Raw genomic sequence first — 23362 nt, 5'->3', positions numbered from 1 at the left:
ATTAAATATTGTTTTGGATTTTAGTCACTATTTTTTTTAATAAAACAGTGAGCAGCAAGTTCCCCACAGACCGAGAACAATGTCTCATAGAGATTGAGAGATACATTTTGCCCCAGACCACAAGAAATTGCAGAGTTGTAGATGTAGCCCAGTCCATCACACAGACCAGACTCCCCGCCATCATAGACGAGGTCCTCACTAGGGTCTCCTCGGTAGATGCAGGAAAAATGTTCCCAATGTTGGGCGAGTCCAGAACCAGGGGCCACAGTCTTAGAATAAAGGGGAGGCCATTTAAGACTGAGGTGAGAAAAAAACTTTTCCACCCAGAGAGTTGTGAATTTGTGGAATTCCCTGCCACAGAGGGCAGTGGAGGCCAAATCACTGGATGGATTTAAGAGAGAGTTAGATAGAGCTCTAGAGGCTAGTGGAGTCAAGGGATATGGGGAGAAGGCAGGCACGGGGAATTGATAGGGGACGATCAGCCATGATCACAATGAATGGCGGTGCTGGCTCTAAGGGACGAATGGCCTCCTCCTGCACCTATTTTCTATGTATCTATGTTACCCCGCAGCTCCGCCCTTGCTCCCCCTCCTTCTCGTCGCAACAGAGACAGAGTCCCCATAGTCCTTACCTTACACCCCATCCCCCTCCCATTCCCAATCTGACCTTCCTGTCCTGGGCCTCCTCCATTGTCAGAGTGAGGCCCAGCGCAAATTCGAGGAACAGCACCTCATATTTCGCTTGGGTAGCTTACACCGCAGCGGGATGAACATTGACTTCTCCAACTTCAGATAGCCCTTGCCTTCCCTCTCTCTCCACCCCCTCCCCCTTCCCAGTTCCCCCACTAGTCTTACTGTCTCCGACTACATTCTATCTCTGTCCCGCCCACTCCCGACTTCAGTCTGAAGAAAGGTCTCGACCCGAAACGTCTCCCATTCCTTCTCTCCAGAGATGCTGCCTGTCCCGCTGAGTTACTCCAGCATTTTGTGTCTACCTTCGATTTAAATCAGCATCTGCAGTTCTTTCCCACACATTTTGTCCCCTTTCATTCTCACCGTGCCCCCCGCACATACGGTACGATAGAACTTTATCTATATCAGGAGGGAAAAGCAGCTCTGAATGTCGTTTAACGGATGGTCCCCAGTCTTATTCACTGACTGGATAGCACGCAACGTAAAAACTTTTCACTGTACCTCGGTACATGTGACAATAACTAAATTAAACTGATGGAAGGTTGTTGTTCTGTTTCCGGGTCATGTGACACCAAATCACTCTTGACTTTGAAGAGAAGATTATAAAATACACTTGACTAACAGTAGACAATAGACAATAGGTGCAGGAGTAGGCCATTCGGCCCTTCGAGCCAGCACCGCCATTCAATGTGATCATGGCTGATCATCCCCAATCAGTACCCCGTTCCTGCCTTTTCCCCATATCCTCTGACTCCGCTACCTTTAAGAGCCCTATCTAGCTCTCTCTTGAAAGCATCCAGAGAACCGGCCTCCACCGCCCTCTGAGGCAGAGAAGTATTGAATACACTTGACTAACTACACTTGAGGATTAGCAGTACTCCTCAATTCATGTTCCAGGAGCAGAATGAGGCCATTCGGCCCATCAAGCCTACTCCGCCATTCAATCATACTTGATCTATCTTTCCCTCTCAGCTCCATTCTCCTGCCTTCTCCCCATAACCGACACCCGTACTAATGAAGAATGGCCTCCACAGCCGTCTGTGGCAAAGAATTCCACAGATTCACCACCCTCTGACTAAAGAAATTCTTCCTCATCTCCATTCTAAAACCCCTGTCCCACGGTGCGAGTTAATTCCAAGAGTTCTCCCGAGTTTGCCCTGATTCGAACTCGGAGATTTACGGTAATGGCCACTCGTCGGTACTCGGGGCTCTCGTGGACATTTTTCAACATGTTGAAAAATCTTCACGAGTCTTCCCGTGTTTACCTGCCGTTAGTGAGTCTTCCCGAGTACCTGCCGTTAGCGCTAAGAGACGTTCCCGAGCTCCGACGTACCCGCTACGTTCATTCTCCGTGCTTACCACGAGTTTGATTTTATTTTTAATTCGGGAGTGCTCTTGGAATGAACTCGTACCGTGGGACAGGACTTTTAAGGAACGTCCTTTAATTCTGAGGCTGTGACCTCTGGTCCTAGACTCTCCCACCAGTGGAAACATCCTCTCCACATCCACTCTATCCAGGCTTTTCACTATTCGGTAAGTTTCAATGAGGTCCCCCCTCATTCTTTTAAGCTCCAGCGAGTACAGGCCCAGTGCCATCAAACGCTCATCATATGTTAACCCAATCATTCCTCAATTGTAAAGAATGTGGGCTTCTTCTGATTGTCTCCCCCTCCCCCCCCCCAACACAACTACACAACTCCTTTCTGAAGATGGACACAAAAAGCTGGAGTAACTCAGTGGGTCAGACAGCATCTTGGAGAAAAGGAATAGGGGGGTGTTTCGGGTCGAGACCCTTTTTCGTACATGGTTTAATCTGCAGTTCCTTCCTGCACAGTTCCTTTCTGAGACTGAAGGTAGACAAAATTGCTGGAGAAACTCAGCGGGTACGGCAGCATCTATGGAGCGAAGGAAATAGGCAACGTTTCGTCCCGAAACGTTGCCTATTTCCTTCGCTCCATAGATGCTGCTGTACCCGCTGAGTTTCTCCAGCAATTTTGTCTACCTTCGATTTTCCAGCATCTGCAGTTCCTTCTTGAACACCTTTCTGAGACTGATTCTGGGCATCCTCATCATCACTTACCTGAGAGAGGTTGCTAATCGAGAGGACCAAGCTTCCCTCCAGCATCATCAGGAAACCCCCCGGGTGTAGCACGATGCCCATGACGCTCCGGAAACAGGTGCCATGTCAGAATCAGATGCAACATGAACCTCAGTGTGAGTTGCTGCGAGTCTTCAGGCCAGCCCCGTTCACACCCACATACGCGATACAGTTACAAATGTCAAACCTTTATCCCTGCGTGGAAATGTCAAAGACTAGCATGTTTGGCACGGACATTGTGGGCCAAAGGGCCCGGACATAAAAATAGCTTTTTCCCACGAGCAGTAGCTCTACTCAATAACCAAAAGTCTGTAGCCTCCTTTTGCTCTGGTATTTTATTTCATTCACATGTTTAAACTATGTTTTATTCTTGATGTTTTATTCTTAATAGTTTGCTGTATGTCGTGTTGTCACTTGTGAGTGGAGCACCAAGGCAAATTCCTTGTATGTGAACATACATGGCCAATAAACATATTCATTCATTTTTGTGTTGTACTGTGCTGTGTTCTAGAGAGCATAGCTTTAAGGTGAGAGGGCCAACGTTTAACCAAGACGTTCGGGGCAAGTTTCTTTACACGGAGGGTGGTGGCTGCCAGGGGAAGCGGTGGAGGCAGATACGATAGTGGCGTTTAGGGGACTTTTGGATAGGCACATGGATATTTTCATATGAAGAAAGACTGGATAGACTCGGCTTGTACTCGCTAAAATTTAGAAGATTGAGGGGGGATCTTATAGAAACTTACAAAATTCTTAAGGGGTTGGACAGGCTAGATGCAGGAAGATTGTTCCCGATGTTGGGGAAGTCCAGGACAAGGGGTCACAGTTTAAGGATAAAGGGGAAATCCTTTAGGACCGAGATGAGAAAAACATTTTTCACACAGAGAGTGGTGAATCTCTGGAACTCTCTGTCACAGAAGGTAGTTGTGGCCAGTTCATTGGCTATATTTAAGAGGGAGTTAGATGTGGCCCTTGTGGCTAAAGGGATCAGGGGGTATGGAGAGAAGGCAGGTACAGGATACTGAGTTGGATGATCAGCCATGATCATATTGAATGGCAGTGCAGGCTCGAAGGGCCGAATGGCCTACTCCTGTTTCTATGATATGCAGGGAATGGAGGGATATGGATCATATGCAGGCAGAGAAACTTAATTTAACGGCATCATGCTTGGCTTGGACAGTATGGGCTGTACTGTTTAATGCTCTATGTTATGGTGTCAGAGAGTCACACAGCACGGAAACAGGCCCTTCGGCCCAACTTGCCCATGCTGACCAAGATGCCCCTTCGACCCCCATGCTTTATCGCCACCTCCAGCTGTTATTTAACTGTTTAACCTGCGAGGGTCAAATAAATGATTAAACATGTCACCCGGTAGAAAGAATAAGAACATTTCTTGACGTTAAATACGTTTATTCATAAGAACTTAAATATGCATAAATACTTAAGAGTTTCCCTGAGGTGATGAAACAGATGGAGCATTGCCCACAGAGAGAGAGATCATAAAGTCAGTGGAAGGACTGGATTTGATGGAGCTCATTACTTTTTCTTTAGTTTTCTTTAGTTTACGTTAGAGATACAGCGTTGAAACAGGCCATTCGGCCCACCGAGACCGCGCCGATCAGCGATCCCCGCACACTAACACTATCCCACACACACACACACACTAGGGGAAAGTTTTACATTCGCAATTGGCAATTTACATTTATTACACCAAACCACTTAAACCTATAAACCTGTACGTCTTTGGAGTATGGGAGGAAACGGAACATCTCGAAGAAAACCCACGCAGGTCACGGGGAGAACGTACAAACTCCGGTCAGACTCATTTCCACCATTTGCCATCAGGAAGAAGGTACATGAGCCTGAAGACTGTAACGTCCAGGTTCAGGAACAGCTGCTTCCCCACAGCCATCAGTCTATTCAACACAACAACAAATAAGCTCTGAGCTCTGAACTGCAAAATACTATATTATTATTGCACTATATTTATTATTGATTGAACTTTTTTCCCTCGTTATGTACTATGTTTACATATTTACATATTCTGTTGTGCTGCAGCAAGTAAGAATTTCATTGTCCCATCCGGGACATATGACAATAAAACACTCTTGACTTGACTTGGACGCACTAGAGGCAGGAAACATGTTCCCGATGTTGGGGAAGTCCAGAACCAGGGGCCACAGTTTAAGAATAAGGAGTAAGCCATTTAGAACGGAGACGAGGAAACACTTTTTCTCACAGAGAGTGGTGAGTCTGTGGAATTCGCTGCCTCAGAGGGCGGTGGAGTCCGGTTCTCTGGAGAGAGAGAGAGCTAGATAGGGCTCTTTAAAATAGCGGAGTCAGGGGATATGGGGAGAAGGCAGGAACGGGGTACTGATTGGGGATGATCTGCCATGATCACATTGAATGGCGGTGCTGGCTCGAAGGGTCGAATGGCCTACTCCTGCACCTATTGTCTATTGACCCGTAGTCAGATGGAACCCGGGTCTCTGGCGCTGTGAGGCAGCAACTCTACCGCTGCGCCACCGTGCCGCTCCTGATGCGTGATTTTATCTCCTTATCTTGTTCCAGCCGTCTAAGCAAAAGGCCAAATTACATAAGAATGGAAACTCCAGCAACGTAAATAAGTGTGGGGCAGTAGAGAAAATAATTCAAGAAATATTGATCAGATGATATCTCTTCAAAAAGCAATTCAAAAGGAAAGTGTCCATTAAAAGAGAAGCATACATATATATATATATATCTTAAGCACAACGGCATATCAGTTTGGGCCCGGCAAATGTGTGGAAGTTTGTTAAATGGTCCAGTTAACAAAAAAGGTGCATTTATAATTCATCATGCACATCCCGGTCCTTAAATTTGATCCATAGTTGTCTGCAGTTTGTGGCGTTTCCGCTCAGTCTTACACCCAGCGGGCACACAGTCACTTCCTGCTCCGGCTTCCTTCCTCCCAGTACTCCTCCGTTTGCATTTCCGTAAGCCGGGAGACCGTGCGCTGGAATGCAAATATTTCCTCAGCTCCGGAAAAGATCGAGAGCTCCTCCACCTTCTGCGCGTTGGAACGAAGCGGAAAGGGAAGTGGGTGAAAAATCAACTTTCGCTCTATACAGTATTCGTTCTTAATTTTCATTCCCTTCTACACTTCAGTAGACCGCGAACCTTGTTTATTGCAAAGGGTACACGCAGAATCAATACTCAATGGGCCAGGCAGCATCTCCGGGGAACATGGACAGGCGACGTTTTGGGTCGGGACCCTTCTTCAGACTCAGCGAGTTATTTCGGGCAGGGGGTGGGGATGGTGATTCCGACGTGCGTAAAGCTGACTTACGTCAGGTTTTACGAAACGTAACCCTTATGTACAACGGGTACGTCGGAAAGACATTCTTGCCATAGAGGGAGTGCAGAGAAGGTTCACCAGACTGATTCCTGGGATGTCAGGACTTTCATATGAAGAAAGACTGGATAGACTCGGCTTGTACTCGCTAGAATTTAGAAGATTGAGGGGGGATCTTATAGAAACTTACAAAATTCTTAAGGGGTTGGACAGGCTAGATGCAGGAAGATTGTTCCCGATGTTGGGGAAGTCCAGAACAAGGGGTCACAGTTTAAGGATAAGGGGGAAATCTTTTAGGATAGAGATGAGAAAAACATTTTTCACACAGAGAGTGGTGAATCTGTGGAATTCTCTGCCACAGAAGGTAGTTGAGGCCAGTTCATTGGCTATATTTAAGAGGGAGTTAGATGTGGCCCTTGTGGCTAAAGGGATCATAGGGTATGGAGAGAAGGCAGGTACAGGATACTGAGTTGGATGATCAGCCATGATCATATTGAATGGCGGTGCAGGCTCGAAGGGCCGAATGGCCTACTCCTGCACCTATTTTCTATGTTTCTATGTTTCTATGGGTTGTTCCTGTTCCAACTAAAATAATGAAAGGATGGAAGATGAAACAGATCAACAGATTTTGGGTCTGAAGAAGGGTCTCGACCCGAAACGTCGCCTATTCCTTTCCTCCTTAGATGCTGCCTCACCCGCTGAGTTTCTCCAGCAGTTTTGTCTACCTTCGATTTTTCCAGCATCTGCAGTTCCTTCTTAAACAGATTTTGTGTATAAAATTTGGGAGGTCATGTTGCAGTTGTATAAGACGTTGGTGAGACAGCATTTTGAATATTGTGTTCAGTTCTGGGCACCGTGTTATAGGAAAGATGTTGTCAAGCTTGAAAGGGTTCAGAGAAGATTTACGAGGATGTTGCCAGGACTAGAGGGTGTGAGCTACAGGGAGAGGTTGAGCAGGCTGGGTCTCCATTCCATGGAGCGCAGGAGGATGAGGGGTGATCTTATAGTGGTGTACAAAATCATGAGCGGAATAGATCAGGTAACTGCACAGAGTCTTTTACCCAGGGTAGGGGAATCGAAAACCAGAGGACATAGTTCTAAGATGAAGGGCAAAAGATTCAATGGGAGCCTAAGGGGTAATTTTTTTACACAAAGGGTGGTGGGTGTATGGATAGAACTGCCAGAGGAGGTAGTTGAGGCAGGGACTCTCACAACATTTAAGAAACAGTTACAGTCGCCCATTCCTTCTCTCCAGAGATGCTGCCTGTCCCGCTGAGCTACTCCAGCCTTTTGTGTCCATCTTCGGTTTAAACCAGCATCTGCGGTTCCTTCCTACACAGTTACAGTTTGGTTTATTGTCACGTGTACCGAGGTGCAGTGAAAAGCTTTTTGTTGCGTGCTATCCAGTCAACGGAAGGACAACACACCATTAGACAATTAGACAGGTACATGGATAGGACAGGTTTGGAGGGATATGGGCCAAACGCAGGCAGGTGGGGCTATAGTGTGGATGGGGCATGTTGGCCGGAGTGGGCAAATTGGGCCGAATGGCCTGTTTCTGCGATGTATGACTCGATGACTCTGTGAAAGCCGACGCCACCAGAACCTCGCATGGTCCGCGCATTTCAGAATGGAAAAACTATGAAGCGGCCTACTCACGTGGTCCAATCCTAGGTCATCCACAAACACCCTGGCATCATCAGCGTGGCTGTCATAATCCTTCTGAACAAATATATTCTCCAATGGCATTGCAGCTGAGCAAATAACCCTGACCTTAAACAAAGCAAGACATTGACAGTGTGTTTTATAACTCAATAGTGACACCACACCTGGAGTAATGTGTGCAGTTTTGGTCCCCTAATTTGAGGAAGGACACTCTTGCTATTGAGGGAGTGCAGAGTAGGTTTACAAGGTTAATTCCCGGGATGGCGGGACTGTCATATGCTGAGAGAATGGAGCGGCTGGGCTTGTACACTCTGGAATTTAGAAGGATGAGATGGGATCTTATTGAAACATATAAGATTATTAAGGGTTTGGACACACTAGAGGCAGGAAACATGTTCCCGATGTTGGGGGAGTCCGGAACCAGGGGCCACAGTTTAAGAATAAAGGGCAAGCCATTTAGAACTAATTGTGGATGATCAGCCATGATCACATTGAATGGCGGTGCTGGCTCGAAGTGCCCCTGCACCCATTGTCTATGTGTCTATGTGTCTATGTAATGAAATCCAACCTTATGATCGTAAAAGGCATCAATAAGAGTGATGAAGCGGCGAGCTTGAGTCTTCTTTGCCAAAGTCAACATTGGTATGTTCCTGATGAATACGGTGTCAAAATGTTGAGCCATTTCCAAGTAGTCACTCGCTCCAAGGGGCTACAATGTAACCATAGAAACACGTTATAGTTTCATTCTGTGTGTTGCAGCTTCAATTTGGCCACTTTCTTTGACCTTTAGTCCTTACTACACAAGCGGACAAATTTTTGTGATTAGTTTACACCAAAAAAGGTGAGCAAAGAAATGCATTTCACTGTACCTCGGTACATGTGACAATAGCAAGGGCTATCTGAAATTAGAGAAGTCAATGTTCATACCGCTGGGGTGTAAACTACCCAAGCGAAATATGAGGTGCTGCTCCTCCAATTTGCGCTGGGCCTCACTCTGACAATGGAGGAGGCCCAGGACAGAAAGGTCAGATTGGGAATGGGAGGGGGAGTTGAAGTGCTGGGCCACCGGGAGATCAGGTAGGTTAAGACGGACTGAGTGGAGGTGTTCAGCGAAACGATCGCCGAGCCTGCGCTTGGTCTCGCCGATGTAGAGAAGTTGACACCTGGAACAGCGGATGCAGCAGATGAGGTTGGAGGAGGTGCAGGTGAACCTCTGCCTCACCTGGAAAGACTGTGTGGGTTCTTTGATGGAGTCGAGGGGGGAGGTAAAGGGACAGGTGTTGCATCTCCTGCCATTGCAGGGGAAAGTACTCGGGGAGGGGTTGGTTTGGGTGGGAAGGGACGAGTTGACCAGGGAGTTTCGGAGGGAACAGTCTCTGCGGAAGGCAGAAAGGGGGGGAGATGGGAAGGTACGGCCAGTAGTGGGATCCCGTTGGAGGTGGCAAAAGTGTCGGAGGATTATACGCTGTATGTGACGGCTGATGGGGTGGAAGGTGAGGACCAGGGGGACTCTGACCTTGTTATGAATGGGGGGAGGGGGAGGAAGAGTGGAGCTACGAGAGACCCTAGTGAGAGCCTCATCTATAATGGAAGAGGGGAACCCCCGTTCCCTAAAGAATGAGGACATCTCCGATGCCCTGGTATGGAACATCTCATCCTGGGCGCAGATGCGGCGTAGACGGAGGAATTGGGAGTAGGGGGAGTATAAGCCCTTGCTTTCTCTCTCCATCCCCTCCCTCTCCCCCTCCCCAGTTCTCCCACCAGTCTTACTGTCTCTGCCTACATTCTATCTCTGTCCCACCCACTCCCCTGACATCAGTCTGAAGGAGAGTCTCGACCCGAAACATCGCCCATTCCTTCTCTCCAGAGATGCTGCCTGTCCCGCTGAGTTACTCCAGCATTTTGTGTCTACCGTCGATTTTAACCAGCATCTGCAGTTCTTTCTTACATAGAAACATAGAAAATAGGTGCAGGAGGAGGCTATTCGACCCTTCGAGCCTGCACCGCCATTCATTGTGATCAATGCTGATTGTCCCCTATCAATAACCCGTGCCTGCCTTCTCCCCATATCCCTTGACTCCACTAGCCCCTAGAGCTCTATCTAACTCTCTCTTAAATCCATCCAGTGATTTGGCCTCCACTGCCCTCTGTGGCAGGGAATTCCACAAATTCACAACTCTCTGGGTGAAAAAGTTTTTTCTCACCTCAGTCTTAAATGGCCTCCCCTTTATTCTAAGACTGTGGCCCCTGGTCCTGGACTCGCCCAACATTGGGAACATTTTTCCTGCATCTAGCTTGTCCAGTCCTTTTATAATTTTATATGTTTCTATAAGAATACCCCTCATCCTTCTAAACTCCAGTGAATACAAGCATAGTCTTTTCAATCTTTCCTCATATGACAGTCCTGCCATCCCAGGGATCAATCTTGTGATCCCTGTACACATAGAGAAAAATTTGGAACTGGAAGATCGATACAACACCGTAGCTTCTTCTTCTTGCGTACGGCTTGCACAGCCTAAAGTTGTAGGGCAACTTGTTCTCTTTGATCATATTTGATTGTGCACGCCGGGTTGATTGCATTACGTCGAAACAGGGCGGACCACATGAAGGTTGCAATCTCCCACCCCGACACCCTAGCTTATAGAAGAACCATTCAGAAGTCTGATAACCAACGGAAGGGAACCAAGGGAAGAAGCTGTTCCTGAGTCTGGTGGTGCATTTAATATTCATTAAACAACACTCTTCTTAAGTGTACTACTCAAACCCAAAGATCATTGCTGATCAACTGAAACTTCTGGTGACAACGAATGATTTGATCAGATGCAATGGTGGCATTTAAGAGGCCTTTGGATGGGAACATAGATATACAATACAATACCGTTTATTGTCATTTGAACCTCAAATGAAGTTCAAACTAAATTTGTTTTTTGCAGCCATACAACAACAAAAGAACCAAGACACACAATTAACACAATCGTCCATCACAGTGAATCTCATCCTCACTGTGATGGAAGGCAAAGTCTTGTCTCTCCCCTGTGTTCCATTCTTCTCCCGATGTTAAAGCCCCCGGCAGGCGATGGAAAGTCCCTCAGCCATCAATGCTTCGCCGGGCGATGCAAGGCCGAGCTCCGGGTCTTGATGTTGGAGCCCCCGGCGGGCGATGGCAAGTCCCGCGGCTGTTAAAGCTGCGCCGGGCGATGTAAAGCCCCGCTCCAGTTCATTTTCAACCCCGCAACTCGGGCGGGAGAAGTTGCCGTAGCGGGAGCTCCGAAAAGCGGTCTCCCACCAGGGACCCGCCGGCTCCCGGTGTTACTGTCCACCGGGCCTGCAGCCGGAGCCTCCGAAGCTCCGAAGTCGGGCCGCAGCAGCGCGCCACCACAGCGCTCCGCGCTCCGAAGCCGGCCAGCCCCACGATGGTAAATCCCCAGGCTCCGCGACTATAGCCCCCAGGTCGTTCCGGTTGGAGGCAGCTCCACGGTGCTAGGCCCCAACGACAACGGAGACCCGACAGGGAATAGGTCGGGTCCTCCGTACAGGGAAGAGATTTAAAAGTTTCCCCCACCCCCCCTCCCTCCCCTCGCCCCCCACACATACACAGTTAAAAACAATTTTTTAAAAACCTTGCAAACTATACACTCAACGGGACAAAAAAAAAAAAGAAAAAAGACAGACGGACTGCAGAGGCACAGGGTATATTCAGGGTATGGAGGGATTTAGATAAAGCTCAGGTAGATAATAGATGGAAAGCAAATTGGCTCCATGGAAGGAAGCAGAGGGTGATGGTTGAAGGTTGGGGACATGCGTCGGTGAGCTGTCTCGGCCATTGCTTCACTATGGGTATTTCAGGACAAGTTGCGGGTGATGCGAACTCCTTGGAACTTAAAGCTTTCGACCATCTCTACTTCAGCTACAGATTTTTGGCTGTTGAGTAGAGCAACTACTCGTGGATAAAAACTGTTTTTATGTCTGGCTGTGGCAGCTTTGACAGTCCGGAGTCGCCTTCCAGAGGGAAGTGATTCAAAGGGTTTGTGGCCAGGGTGAGAGGGGTCAGAGATGATCTTGCCCACTCGCTTCCTGACCCTTGCACTATATATCATTGAGTATTGAATATCATTGAGGCCCTTTGGGCCAACAATGACCATGTTGAACATGATGCCAAGATGAATTAATCTCCTCTGCCTGCATGTAATCCATATATTTCCATAGCCACCTGCCTATCCAAAAGTCTCGTAAATCCACGATTGTACCTGCCTCCACCACCACCCATGGCAACACGTTCCAGACATCCAACATTTTGTTTCCTTTTGATTGAATACGGAAAAGGCTATCGCCTAAAACGACTGGTTATGACCAAACTGCCCTACTTTGACAAAAGAAAGCAACTGACAGAAAGGCGTTTTCTTGTAAATGAGGAAAACGTGTTTTTCTTTCAGAAGATACACAAAAATGCTGGAGAAACTCAGCGGGTGCAGCAGCAACTATCGAGCGAAGGAAATAGGCAACGTTTCGGGGTGAAAACCTCCTTCAGATTTTTTTTCAAGCTCTCTGAGATGGAATTTCTTACTTCTTTGGTATAAATATTTCCAAATTGTACTCATTGAAGACTTATTTTGTTCACCATTGTGTAGAGCATATCTCAAATACCCTAAAACAAGCAATAACTCGATTTTGACAACATTGTCAGTTGCTTTCTTTTGTCAAATTAGGGCAGTGTAGCAAGTGAGTAATTTTCATCAAACATTTAGACAGGTACATGGATCAGATAGGTGTAGAGGAATATGGGCCAAATGCAGGCAGGTGGGACTCATGTAGGTTGGACATGTGTGGGCAGGTTGGTTCAAATGGCCTGTTTCCACACTGTAAGACTCTATGACTCCATGGTATGGAGCTTTAAGGTGAGAAGGGAAAGATTTAATGGGAAGCTGAGGGGCAACTTTTTCACTCCGGGCATATGGAAAAAGTTGCCAGAGGAGGAATGGGTGACGTTTCGGGTCGAGACCCTTCTTCAGTCTCGACCCGAAACGTCACCCATTCCTTCTCTCCAGAGATGCTGCCTGTCCCGCTGAGTTAAGGGCCTGCCCCACGAGTATGCGACTCTATGCGGCAAGCGCGACCTAACGTGGTCGCTTGAGCCGTACGGCCTCGCGGGGCCGGTCCCACTTCAATCGCCGGAGCCGTATGGAGTTGTGCGGAGCTGGTCCCGACATCGCGCGGGGCTCCGAAAAACCGACCGTGTTCAAATATTCCGCGCGGCAACGGCCTGCCGGCCCGCAGCCGCCTCAACGCCGTACGCACCGCCTCGACGGGCGTGCGCAGCGTATCGACGCCGTACGTCACGCGCGAACTTTCCGCGGACTTCCCTCGAACTTCACGTCACTCTCTCGACCTCCGCGCGGCCCCCGCTTCCGGTTTGGTCGCGCTTGCCGCATGCAGGTCGCATGCTGGTGGGACCGGCCCTTTACTCCAGCGTTTTGTGTCATCCTTCCATTTAAACCAGCATCTGCAGCTCTTTCCTACACGAGTGGCCAGAGGAGATAGTTGAGGCAAGTACAATAACTATATTTAAAAGACATTTGGGCAGGAACACGGAGAGGAGGAGTTTAGGGAGATTAGTGGCAAACGTAGCCAAAAGGGACGTGTAGATGGGACATCTTGGTCAGCATGGCCAACTTGGGCAGAAGAGCCTGTTTCTATGCTGTGTGGGAAAGAACTGCAGATGCTGGTTTAAACCAAAGTTACACACAAAAAGCTGGAGTAACTCAGCACGTCAGACAGGATCACTGGAGAAGAGGAATAGATGACGCTTCAGGTCGAGACCCTTCTTCAGACTCATCTTCCCTGCTGTATGGCTCCAGGCCTCTATGACATTTGGACAGGTACAAGCACAGGAAAGGTTTGGAGGGATATGGGTCAAATCCAGGCGAATGGGAATTCTTCTCCGTGGGTTGTCACCTTGTCGTGGTGGAGAAGCTTGTGTGGACCTGAGATCCTGAGAGCGATGCCGTCTGGAGCTGTGCTCCTGGTAGGGCCACCCATGGCGTTAAGGTCGAGGGGGAGGTCTCTGACAAAGAGCAATCCAACCAAGACCTCAACGGTGGAACAGGCGAGGACGATGGCTGACCTTAGTGGAGCGTCACAACGGCTGGGAAGGCGGATGAAGGCTGCGGCAGAAAAGGGTCTCCGGTCGTCTTGGACTCCATGCCACTGGATCCTGACCCAGATCTGTCAAGGGCCGTGGGGTGGCTGTCTGTGGACCAGTCTCCCCACGTTAAACAAAGTCACGCATAGGCGTCCACAGTCATACTCATTTCGAGTGACGGCCGATGATGATGACAAATGGGAACAGCATAGACGGTGCATCTTGGTCAGCATGGACAAGATGGGCCGAAGGTCCCGTTTCTGTGCTGTTTGACATTACGGCTCTCTGCTAACAATATGTAATCTTGTGCTGTATGGGTTCAGGACTCTATGACATTTGGACAGCTACATGGATAGGAAAGGTTTAGAGGGATATGGGCCAAACGCAGGCTAATGGGAACAACTTAGATTGTGCAGGATGGAGCAGTTGGGTCAAAGGGCCTGTTTCCATGCTGAGTGCTATGACACTGTGGCGGGACTGTCATATGCTGAGAGAATGGGGCGGCTGGGCTTGTACACTCTGGAGTTTAGAAGGATGAGAGGGCATCTTATTGAAACATATAAGATTATCAAGGGTTTGGACACGCTAGAGGCAGGAAACATGTTCCCGGTGTTGGGGGAGTCCAGAACCAGGGGCCACAGTTTAAGAATAAGGAGTAAGCCATTTAGGAGACGAGGAAACACTTTTTCTCACAGAGAGTGGTGAGTCTGTGAAATTCTCTGCCTCAGAGGGCGGTGGAGGCCGGTTCTCTGGATGCTTTCAAGAGAGAGCTAGTCAAGTCAAGTTAAGTCAAGTTTTATTTGTCACTTGCACATAAAGTGCAGTGAAATGAATTTAAGAGCCCTCTTAAAGATAGCAGAGTCAGGGGATATGGGGAGAAGGCAGGAATGGGGTACTGATTGGGGATGATCAGCCATGATCACATTGAATGGCGGTGCTGGCTCGAAGGGCCGAATGGCCTACTCCTGTATCTATTGTCTATTGACACCCTGCCAACTGTATTTCATCTTGTGAATAAAATCCCTTCAACCTCAGTAGAAAGTCTGCACTTAAGAGGCAGTCTGAGGAAGGGTCTCGACCCAAAAAGTCACCCATTTCTTCTCTCCACAGATGCTGCCTGCCCCGCTGAGTTACTCCAGCATTTTGTATCTGTCTTCTGCACTTAAGGGGAAACCAAAAGTTGGATGTGCGGCGTAAGACCCTTAACTTTCGACTTGCCCCCCCCCCCCCACTCACTTTATCGCACAGCTCCTCAAACGTGCAGTCTGCCAGGGTACCGCAAGCTTTGCTCAATCTCAGCTCTCTACCTTGCACTTTCAAAATCCTTGGTCTTGTTACTATGGAGACACGAACAAAGCATCAGTCTTGCCTGGGATAATTACTGTAAAATTCATCTCTTATACCTTGGAAAATGCACGGTTTCATGAATAATAGCAGATGATTCAACACAGAAATTAGACAAAATACTGATACAATGACAACCACTTGAATGAGGCATCATCCTGAACACAGCAATGGAACTTACTAATTGATCAGTGGAGATTGGCCATTGTGCTCCAAATGTATTCTCTTTCAAGGGAAATTAACTTACGTACGTACTATCATTTTGTTTCCGAGCCAGCTCATCAAATAGCTCATCCAGGGCAGCTTCCACATCAACTTCACTTGTGCTGCAGTGAAAGGAATAATGGAATATGAAATTAATAACACTTGAGCCCGACATCAAACAGCTGCCCGGACTCGCTTAGCTTTTTGCCCATCAAAAAAAAAAAAAAAGAGAGAACAGGATGTCGGGCAGTAAATACAAACATTAGATTTAGAATACACTTTAAAGCTCGGAATATTAACTCTCAGGTAGATGATTCTGGCGTATTTGCATACACTGAAAGACTCCTGTGATTGAAACCTAAGCCAGTAATGAGGCGATAGAGATGAAGCAGATCCATTAATGCTCTGGCTCCACAATGAGAAGAAAGAGCTGCGAGCTTCTCCCGCATGCAAAACAAGAGCGGGAGAACAGATCAGTTGTTCTGAAGAAAACAAGCTTTTGAAAATGTTCCGCCATGGTGCATCATTGAGAATAAAATCTGGCTAAGTAGCTTGTTATAAAAGTCAAATTAGAGCAGTGTGTAGAAATAGCATGTTGCTGTTAAGCTTATCAAATTTTATATAAGTGGATGCCCACTTAGTTGGATGCTAGACACAGAGTGCTGGAGTAACTCAGCGGGTCAGGCAGCATCTCTGGAGAACATGGATAGGTGACGTTTCACAGAGTGCTGGAGTAACTCAGCGGGTCAGGCAGCATCTCTAGAGAACATGGATAGGTGACATAGAAACATAGTGAACCTACGCTGCACTGCCTCAATCACAAGGATGTCCTTCCTCGAATTAGGAGACCAAAACTGTGCACAATACTCCAGATGTGGTCTCACCAGAGCCCTATACAACTGGAGTAACTCAGCGGGTCAGGCAGCATCTGTGGAGAACAGGGATAGGAGACCTTTCACAGAGTGCTGGAGTAACTCAGCGGGTCAGGCAGCATCTGTGGAGAACATGGATAGGAGACCTTTCACAGAGTGCTGGAGTAACTCAGCGGGTCAGGCAGCATCTCTGGAGAAAATGAAACGGTGATTTTTGGGGTCGGAACCCTTCTTCAGACAGGTTAGTTAGTTAGTTTAGCTTACTGTCACATGTACCGAGATACGGTGAAAAGCTTATTTTGTTGTAAATTGTCCCTGGGGTGTGCGAAGTGCCCGTTTCCACACTGTATCTATAAGTGTGGTGGGCACAGGAGAACAATCCCACCTGCAGAGCCTCCTTGAACACACGCACCGTCAAGAATTAAGGGCCTGTCCCACTTAGAGGGACTCTTCAGGCGACTACCAGGGACTAGTTTTAATGGAATTCACCTACGACACCTGGCGTCAACCTACGACAGCAACATTTGTCGCCACTGTCGGAGAAAAATGGATCTAAAAACGGAGATATGTCGGCAGTCGCATGCAGTCGCCCAAAAATCGCCCAAATGGGACAGGCCCATTAAGAGTGCTTAAATCTCATATCCACTGACAATGGAACAATGACATTTTAACTTGCAGGAGCATAACAGCCCCATGAACTAATACACACAGATAATATATAATAATCAACAAGGCAATAAATGAATCACAGTTATAGTTTAGTTGAGGTAAATCAACCAGTTTAGTTTAGTCTAGAGATACAGTGCGGAATCAGGCGCTTCGGCCAGCCGAATCAGCGGCAACCAGCGATCCCCGCACATTAACACTATCCGACACACACTTGGGATCATTTACAATTTTAACCGAAGCCAATTAATCTACAACCTGCGCGTCTTTGGAGTGTGGGAGGAAACCGGAGCTCCTGGCGAAAACCCGCGCGGTCACGGGGAGAACGTGTAAACTCCGTAGAGACTGCACCGTAGTCAGGGTCGAATACAGCTCCCTGACACTGCGAGGCAGCAACTCTACCGCTGGCCAGTTCTTGCAGCACAAACCATTCTGTTATCCAATTATAAGGCTGCAGGGTGATTTGGATAGGTTGGGTGAGTGGGCAGTATAATGTGGACACATGTGAGGTTATCCATTTTGGTAGCAAGAACAGGAAGGCAGATAATTATCTGAATGGTGTCCGATTAGGAATAGGGGAGGTGCAATGAGATCTGGGTGTGCTTGTACATCAGTCATTGAAAGGAAACATGCAGGTACAGCAGGCAATGAAGAAAGTTAATGGCATGTTGGCCTTCATAGTGAGAGGATTTGATTTCGGAGCAAGGAGGTCCTACTGTAGTTGTACAGGGCCCTGGTGAGACCACACCTGGAGTATTGTGTGCAATTTTGGTCTCCTAATTTGAGGAAGGACATTATTGCTATTGAGGGAGTGCAGGGTAGGTTTACCAGGTTAATTTCCGTGATAGCAAGACTGACATATGATGAAAGAATGGGTCGACTAAGCTTGTATTCACTGGAATTTAGGATGAGGGGACCTTATAGAAACATATAAAATTCTTAAAGGATTGGACAGGCTAGATGCAGGAAACATGTTCCCGATGTTGGGGGGAGTCCAGAACCAGGGGTCACAAATGGGTATTTATGAAGGAACTGCAGATCCTGGAAAATCGAAGGTAGACAAAAATGCTGGAGAAACTCAGCGGGTGCAGCAGCATCTATGGAGCGTAGGAAATAGGCAACGTTTTGGGCCGAAACCCTTCTTCAGATGTCACAAATGGGTAAGCCATTTAGGATTGAGACGAGGAAAAACTTTTTCACCCAGAGAGTTGTGAATCTGTGGAATTCTCTGCCATAGAAGGCAGTGGAGGCCAATTCACTGGAGATTTTCAAGAGAGAATTAGATCTAGCTCTTAGGGATAAAGGAATCAAGGGATATGGGGAAAAAGCTGGAAGGGGGTACTGATTTTAGATGATCAGCCATGATCATATTGAATGGCGGTACTGGCTCGAAGGGCCGAATGGCCTACTCCTGCACCTATTTTTCATTGTTTCTATGTTTACGTTTATATTATAATCCTCAAATCACATGATTTAGAGATGCTGTGAGGAAACAGGCCCAATGCCCCACCGAGTCCGTGCCGACAATGATCACCCGGTCACACAGCTTACAACCCATTGATTTTGCTAACTTCAAGTAACCATTGCAGCTCCTCTATCTCCATCTCTCCCCAACTTAGTTGTCATATTAGTTCCAATGTTGCCCTGGTGAGTTTCATTGTAACTCGCTTTCACCCAGCCCACAGCTAACAATGGATCTGGATGAGGGAATTGAAGGCAATATCTCCAAGTTTGCGGTTGACACTAAGCTGGGGGGCAGTGTTAGCTGTGAGGAGGATGCTAGGAGACTGCAAGGTGACTTGGATAGGCTGGGTGAGTGGACAAATGTTTGGCAGATGCAGTATAATGTGGATAAATGTGAGGTTATCCATTTTGGTGGCAAAAACAGGAAAGCAGACTATTATCTAAATGGTGGCCGACTAGGTAAAGGGGAGATGCAGCGAGACCTGGGTGTCATGGTACACCAGTCATTGAAAGTGGGCATGCAGATGCAGCAGGCAGTGAAGAAAGCGAATGGTATGTTAGCATTCATAGCAAAAGGATTTGAGTATAGGAGCAGGGAGGTTCTACTGCAGTTGTACAGGGTCTTGGTGAGACCACACCTGGAGTATTGCGTACAGTTTTGGTCTCCAAATCTCAGGAAGGACATTATTGCCATAGAGGGAGTGCAGAGAAGGTTCACCAGACTGATTCCTGGGATGTCAGGACTGTCTTATGAAGAAAGACTGGATAGACTTGGTTTATACTCTCTAGAATTTAGGAGATTGAGAGGGGATCTTATAGAAACTTACAAAATTCTTAAGGGGTTGGACAGGCTAGATGCAGGATGATTGTTCCCGATGTTGGGGAAGTCCAGGACAAGGGGTCACAGCTTAAGGATAAGGGGGAAATCCTTTAAAACCGAGATGAGAAGAACTTTTTTCACACAGAGAGTGGTGAATCTCTGGAACTCTCTGCCACAGAGGGTAGTCGAGGCCAGTTCATTGGCTATATTTAAGAGGGAGTTAGATGTGGCCCTTGTGGCTAAGGGGATCAGAGGGTATGGAGAGAAGGCAGGTACGGGATACTGAGTTGGATGATCAGCCATGATCATATTGAATGGCGGTGCAGGCTCGAAGGGCCGAATGGCCTACTCTTGCACCTAATTTCTATGTTTCTATGTTTCTATGTTTCTAATGGCCTGTTTCCTTTATCATCCTTGCACATATTTCCATTCCATTTATGGGGTTAGGTTAGGTAAGGGGGAGATACAGCGAGACCTGGGTGTCCTTGTACACCGGTCACTGAAAGTTGGCTTACAGGTACAGCAGGCAGTGAAGAAAGCTAATGGCCTTCATAACAAGAGGATTTCAGTATAGGAGTAGAGAGTTTCTTCTGCAGTTGTATAGGGCTCTGGCGAGACCACATCTGGAGTATTGTGTACAGTTTTGGTCTCCTAATTTGACGAAGGACATCCTTGTGATTGAGGCAGTGCAGCGTAGGTTCACGAGATTGATCCCTGGGATGGCGGGACTGTCATATGAAGAAAGATTGAAAAGACTAGGCTTGTATTCACTGGAGTTTAGAAGGATGAGGGGGTGTCTTATAGAAACATATAAAATTATAAAAGGACTGGGCAAGCTAGATGCAGGAAAAATGTTCCCAATGTTGGGCGAGTCCAGAACCAGGGGCCACTGTCTTAGAATAAAGGGGAGGTCATTTAAGACTGAGGTGAGAAAAAATGTTTTCAGCCAGAGAGTTGTGAATTTGTGGAATTCCCTGCCACAGAGGGCAGTGGAGGCCAAATCACTGGATGGATTTAAGAGAGAGTTAGATAGAGCTCTAGGGGCTAGTGGGATCAAGGGATACGGGGAGAAGGCAGGCAAGGGTTATTGATAGGGAACGATCAGCCATGATCACAATGAATGGCGTTGCTGGCTCGAAGGGCCGAATGGCCTCCTCCTGCACCTATTTTCTATATTTCTATGTTTCTATCTGTTCTAAAGGGTCTGTCCAACTTTCACGACCTAATTCACGACCTCTGCCGAGTTTGCCCATGACTCATACTCGCAGCATGGCCGTCACGAGGTTGTAGGAGGTCGTAGGTCGGTCGTAGGTCGGTCGTGATGCTGGTCGTAGGTACTCGTGGCATCAAGTTGGTTGGGGCGTTTTTCTAGCCTGATGAAAAATGTCCACGAGTAAAAAAGGTCGTGAATTAGGTTGTGAAAGTGAACAGGCCCTTAAATCTCTCTGTATCACCGTCCATATCTCTTGTTTCCCTTTCCCCTGACTCTCAGTCTGAAGAAGGGTCTCGACCCGAAACGTCACCTATTCCTTTTCTCCAGAGATGCTGCCTGACCCGCCGAGTTACTCTGGCTTTTTGTGTCTCTCTACCTGTTCACACTGGTTCTATCCTACACATTAGGGGCACTATCCAGAGAAAACCCATGCGGTCACGGGGAGAACGTACAAACTCAGTACAGACAGTACCCGTAGTCAGGATAGTAACTGGGTCTCGGACACTGTGAGGCAGCAACTCTACTGTTGCGCCACCCTGCCTTTGTGTGATCATCCTGCTTTTAATATTTTAATTTCTCAGAAGTACTGGCTTTTGTCTCGGCTCTCGTTTTTGCTTGTGGGAAGATATCGTGCCTGAACCTCAGTCAGTTCTTCGTTGAAAATTTCCCATGGTTCGTCCACCGCCTGGTTTGACATTTTTCTTTTCAACGTGTTTGGTGAGTTCCTTTTTGCATCTCATTCAACTGGCTCCTCTCCAGGCAAAAACATTTAACTTTTTCAACTCCGTTTACCCTTCCAGAGCCCAAGTTGAGCTGAACGAAATTGGCCAGCGCTTCTCTTCAGCCAGATACAAAGTGCTGGAGGAACTCAGCGGGTCAGGCAGCCTCTGTGGAGGGGAATGGACAGGCGACGTTTCGGGTCGGGACCCTTCTTCAGACCGATTGCGGGGAAGAAATCCAGGAGAGAGGATCGGGCAGAATAACACCTACTTTTTGATTTTAGACATGGTAATTTTAATTTGTTTTTAAAGCTCTATGTATTTATCCTTTTTTTATTAACTACACTGAATGGAAACTGATCGAGTAACGTTTTTTCGTTTCCTCTGTGTATGCAAGTACTCAGTGAAAATGATATTAAATAAATACTGATACTGAATAAAGGCTGGCGGGTAATAGGTGGCAAAACAAGGAACTGCAGAAGAAACTCATCGGGTGAGGCAGCATCCATGTTGCTCCATAGATGCTGCCTCACCCACTGAGTTTCTCCAGCATTTTTGTCCACCTTCGATTTTTCCAGCATCTGCAGTTCCTTCTGAAACAAGGAACTGCAGATGCTGGTTTACCAAGGAAATTCACAAAGTGCTGGAGGAACTCAGCGGGTCAGGCAGCGTCTGTGGAGGCGACGTTTCCATCTTCACTCATTGACGAGGAGACCCGGCCCGAAATGCCAACTGTCCATTCCCTCCACAGATGCTGCCTGACCCGCTGAGTTTACTTTAGTTTAGTTTAGAGATACAGCGTGGAAACAGGCCCTTTGGCCCACTGAGTCCGCGCCGACCAGCGATCCCCGCACATTAACACGATCCTACACACACTAAGGACACTTTATATTTATACCAAGCCAATTAACCTATAAAACCTGTACGTCTTTGGAGTGTGGGAAGAAACCGAAGATGTCGGCGAAAACCTACGCCGGTCACGGGGAGAACGTACAAACTGCGTACAGGCAGCACCCGTAGTCAGGATGGAACCCGGGTCTCTGGCGCTGTGAGGCAACAACTCTACCGCTGCGCCAACGTGATGCCCAGTTCTTCCAGCACTTTTGTGTTTCTGAAGATTCCAGCATCTACAGTTTCTTGTTTTGAAGGAGTTTAGAAGGATGAGAGAGGGATCTCATTGAAACATATAAGATTGTTAAGGGCTTGGACACGCTGGAGGCAGGAATCATGATGTTGGGGGAGTCCAGAACCAGGGGCCACAGTTTAAGAATAAAGAGTAAGCCATTTAGAACGGAGATGAGGAAACACTTTTTCTCACAGAGAGTGGTGAGTCTGTGGAATTCTCTGTCTCAGAGGGCGGTGGAGGCTGGTTCTCTGGATGCTTTCAAGAGAGAGCTCTTGAAGGAAGCGGAGTCAGGGGATATGGGGAGAAGGCAGGAACGGGATACTGATTGGGGATGATCAGCCATGATCACATTGAATGGCAGTGTTGGCTCGAAGGGCCGAATGGCCTACTCCTGCACCTATTGTCTGTTGTCTATTGTCTGTCGTGTGTGTAGGATGGAACTAATGTACGGGGTGATCACTGTTCGATGTGGACTCCGTGGGTTGAAGGTCCTGTTTCCGTGCTGTATCTCTAAAGTCTAACGCCTTCCCTATCCATGAACCTGTCCAAAAGGTCTTTTAAATATTGCTCTAGGGCTGCTTATAACTTTTAACTGCACCTTCACATAGTAGGATAAATAATTTTAATCTTTATTGATACTAAAATTCCTTCCTCGTACAAAGATACGTTTTTTTTTTTTTTACTTCACCATTCAAATCAGCTCAATTACAATCAGCTAAGTTCAACCCAACCGAAGGCATCCTGTTCAGCCCTACTGCAACTGGTGATCGAGAGAGATTACATCCAAAAATTAGGCTGATATATTCCTTTGTTTTGGCGAGTTTTTTTACTCATTTGATGCATGTCTGCTGACAATGTAAAATTAACCTCGATGTCACTTAATAGTCTCACACAGAAAGAGAGACACACACACACTAGCGTTAGACCATACTGCTTTATCTTTTTATAGCAACATTATTTCCCAAGACTTGCCAGAGAGAGAGAGAGAGAAAAAACCCCACAATCTTTA

At 47.3% G+C, this 23362-nt stretch overlaps 1 protein-coding gene across 1 annotated transcript in view; it reads right to left on the bottom strand.

The window, feature by feature from the left end:
• Nucleotides 1-5233: 5233 nt before the first annotated feature.
• The window catches only part of afg1l (AFG1 like ATPase), a 111036-nt gene continuing 92907 nt past the window's right edge, over nt 5234-23362 (bottom strand). The window contains exons 9-13 of the mRNA XM_033021962.1: nt 15525-15595; nt 15162-15262; nt 8355-8495; nt 7781-7894; nt 5234-5836 (exon numbers count right to left, since the gene is read on the bottom strand). Coding sequence (XP_032877853.1) covers nt 5711-5836; nt 7781-7894; nt 8355-8495; nt 15162-15262; nt 15525-15595 — 553 coding nt within the window. The 3' untranslated portion in view covers nt 5234-5710. The remainder of the gene's footprint in view (nt 5837-7780; nt 7895-8354; nt 8496-15161; nt 15263-15524; nt 15596-23362) is intronic.

Source organism: Amblyraja radiata, chromosome 5 (genome assembly GCF_010909765.2).
Source record: "Amblyraja radiata isolate CabotCenter1 chromosome 5, sAmbRad1.1.pri, whole genome shotgun sequence".
Classification (NCBI taxonomy): Eukaryota; Metazoa; Chordata; class Chondrichthyes; order Rajiformes; family Rajidae; genus Amblyraja; species Amblyraja radiata.
Note: the sequence above shows the minus strand (reverse complement) of the source record. Positions and strands in the feature narration are given on the sequence as shown.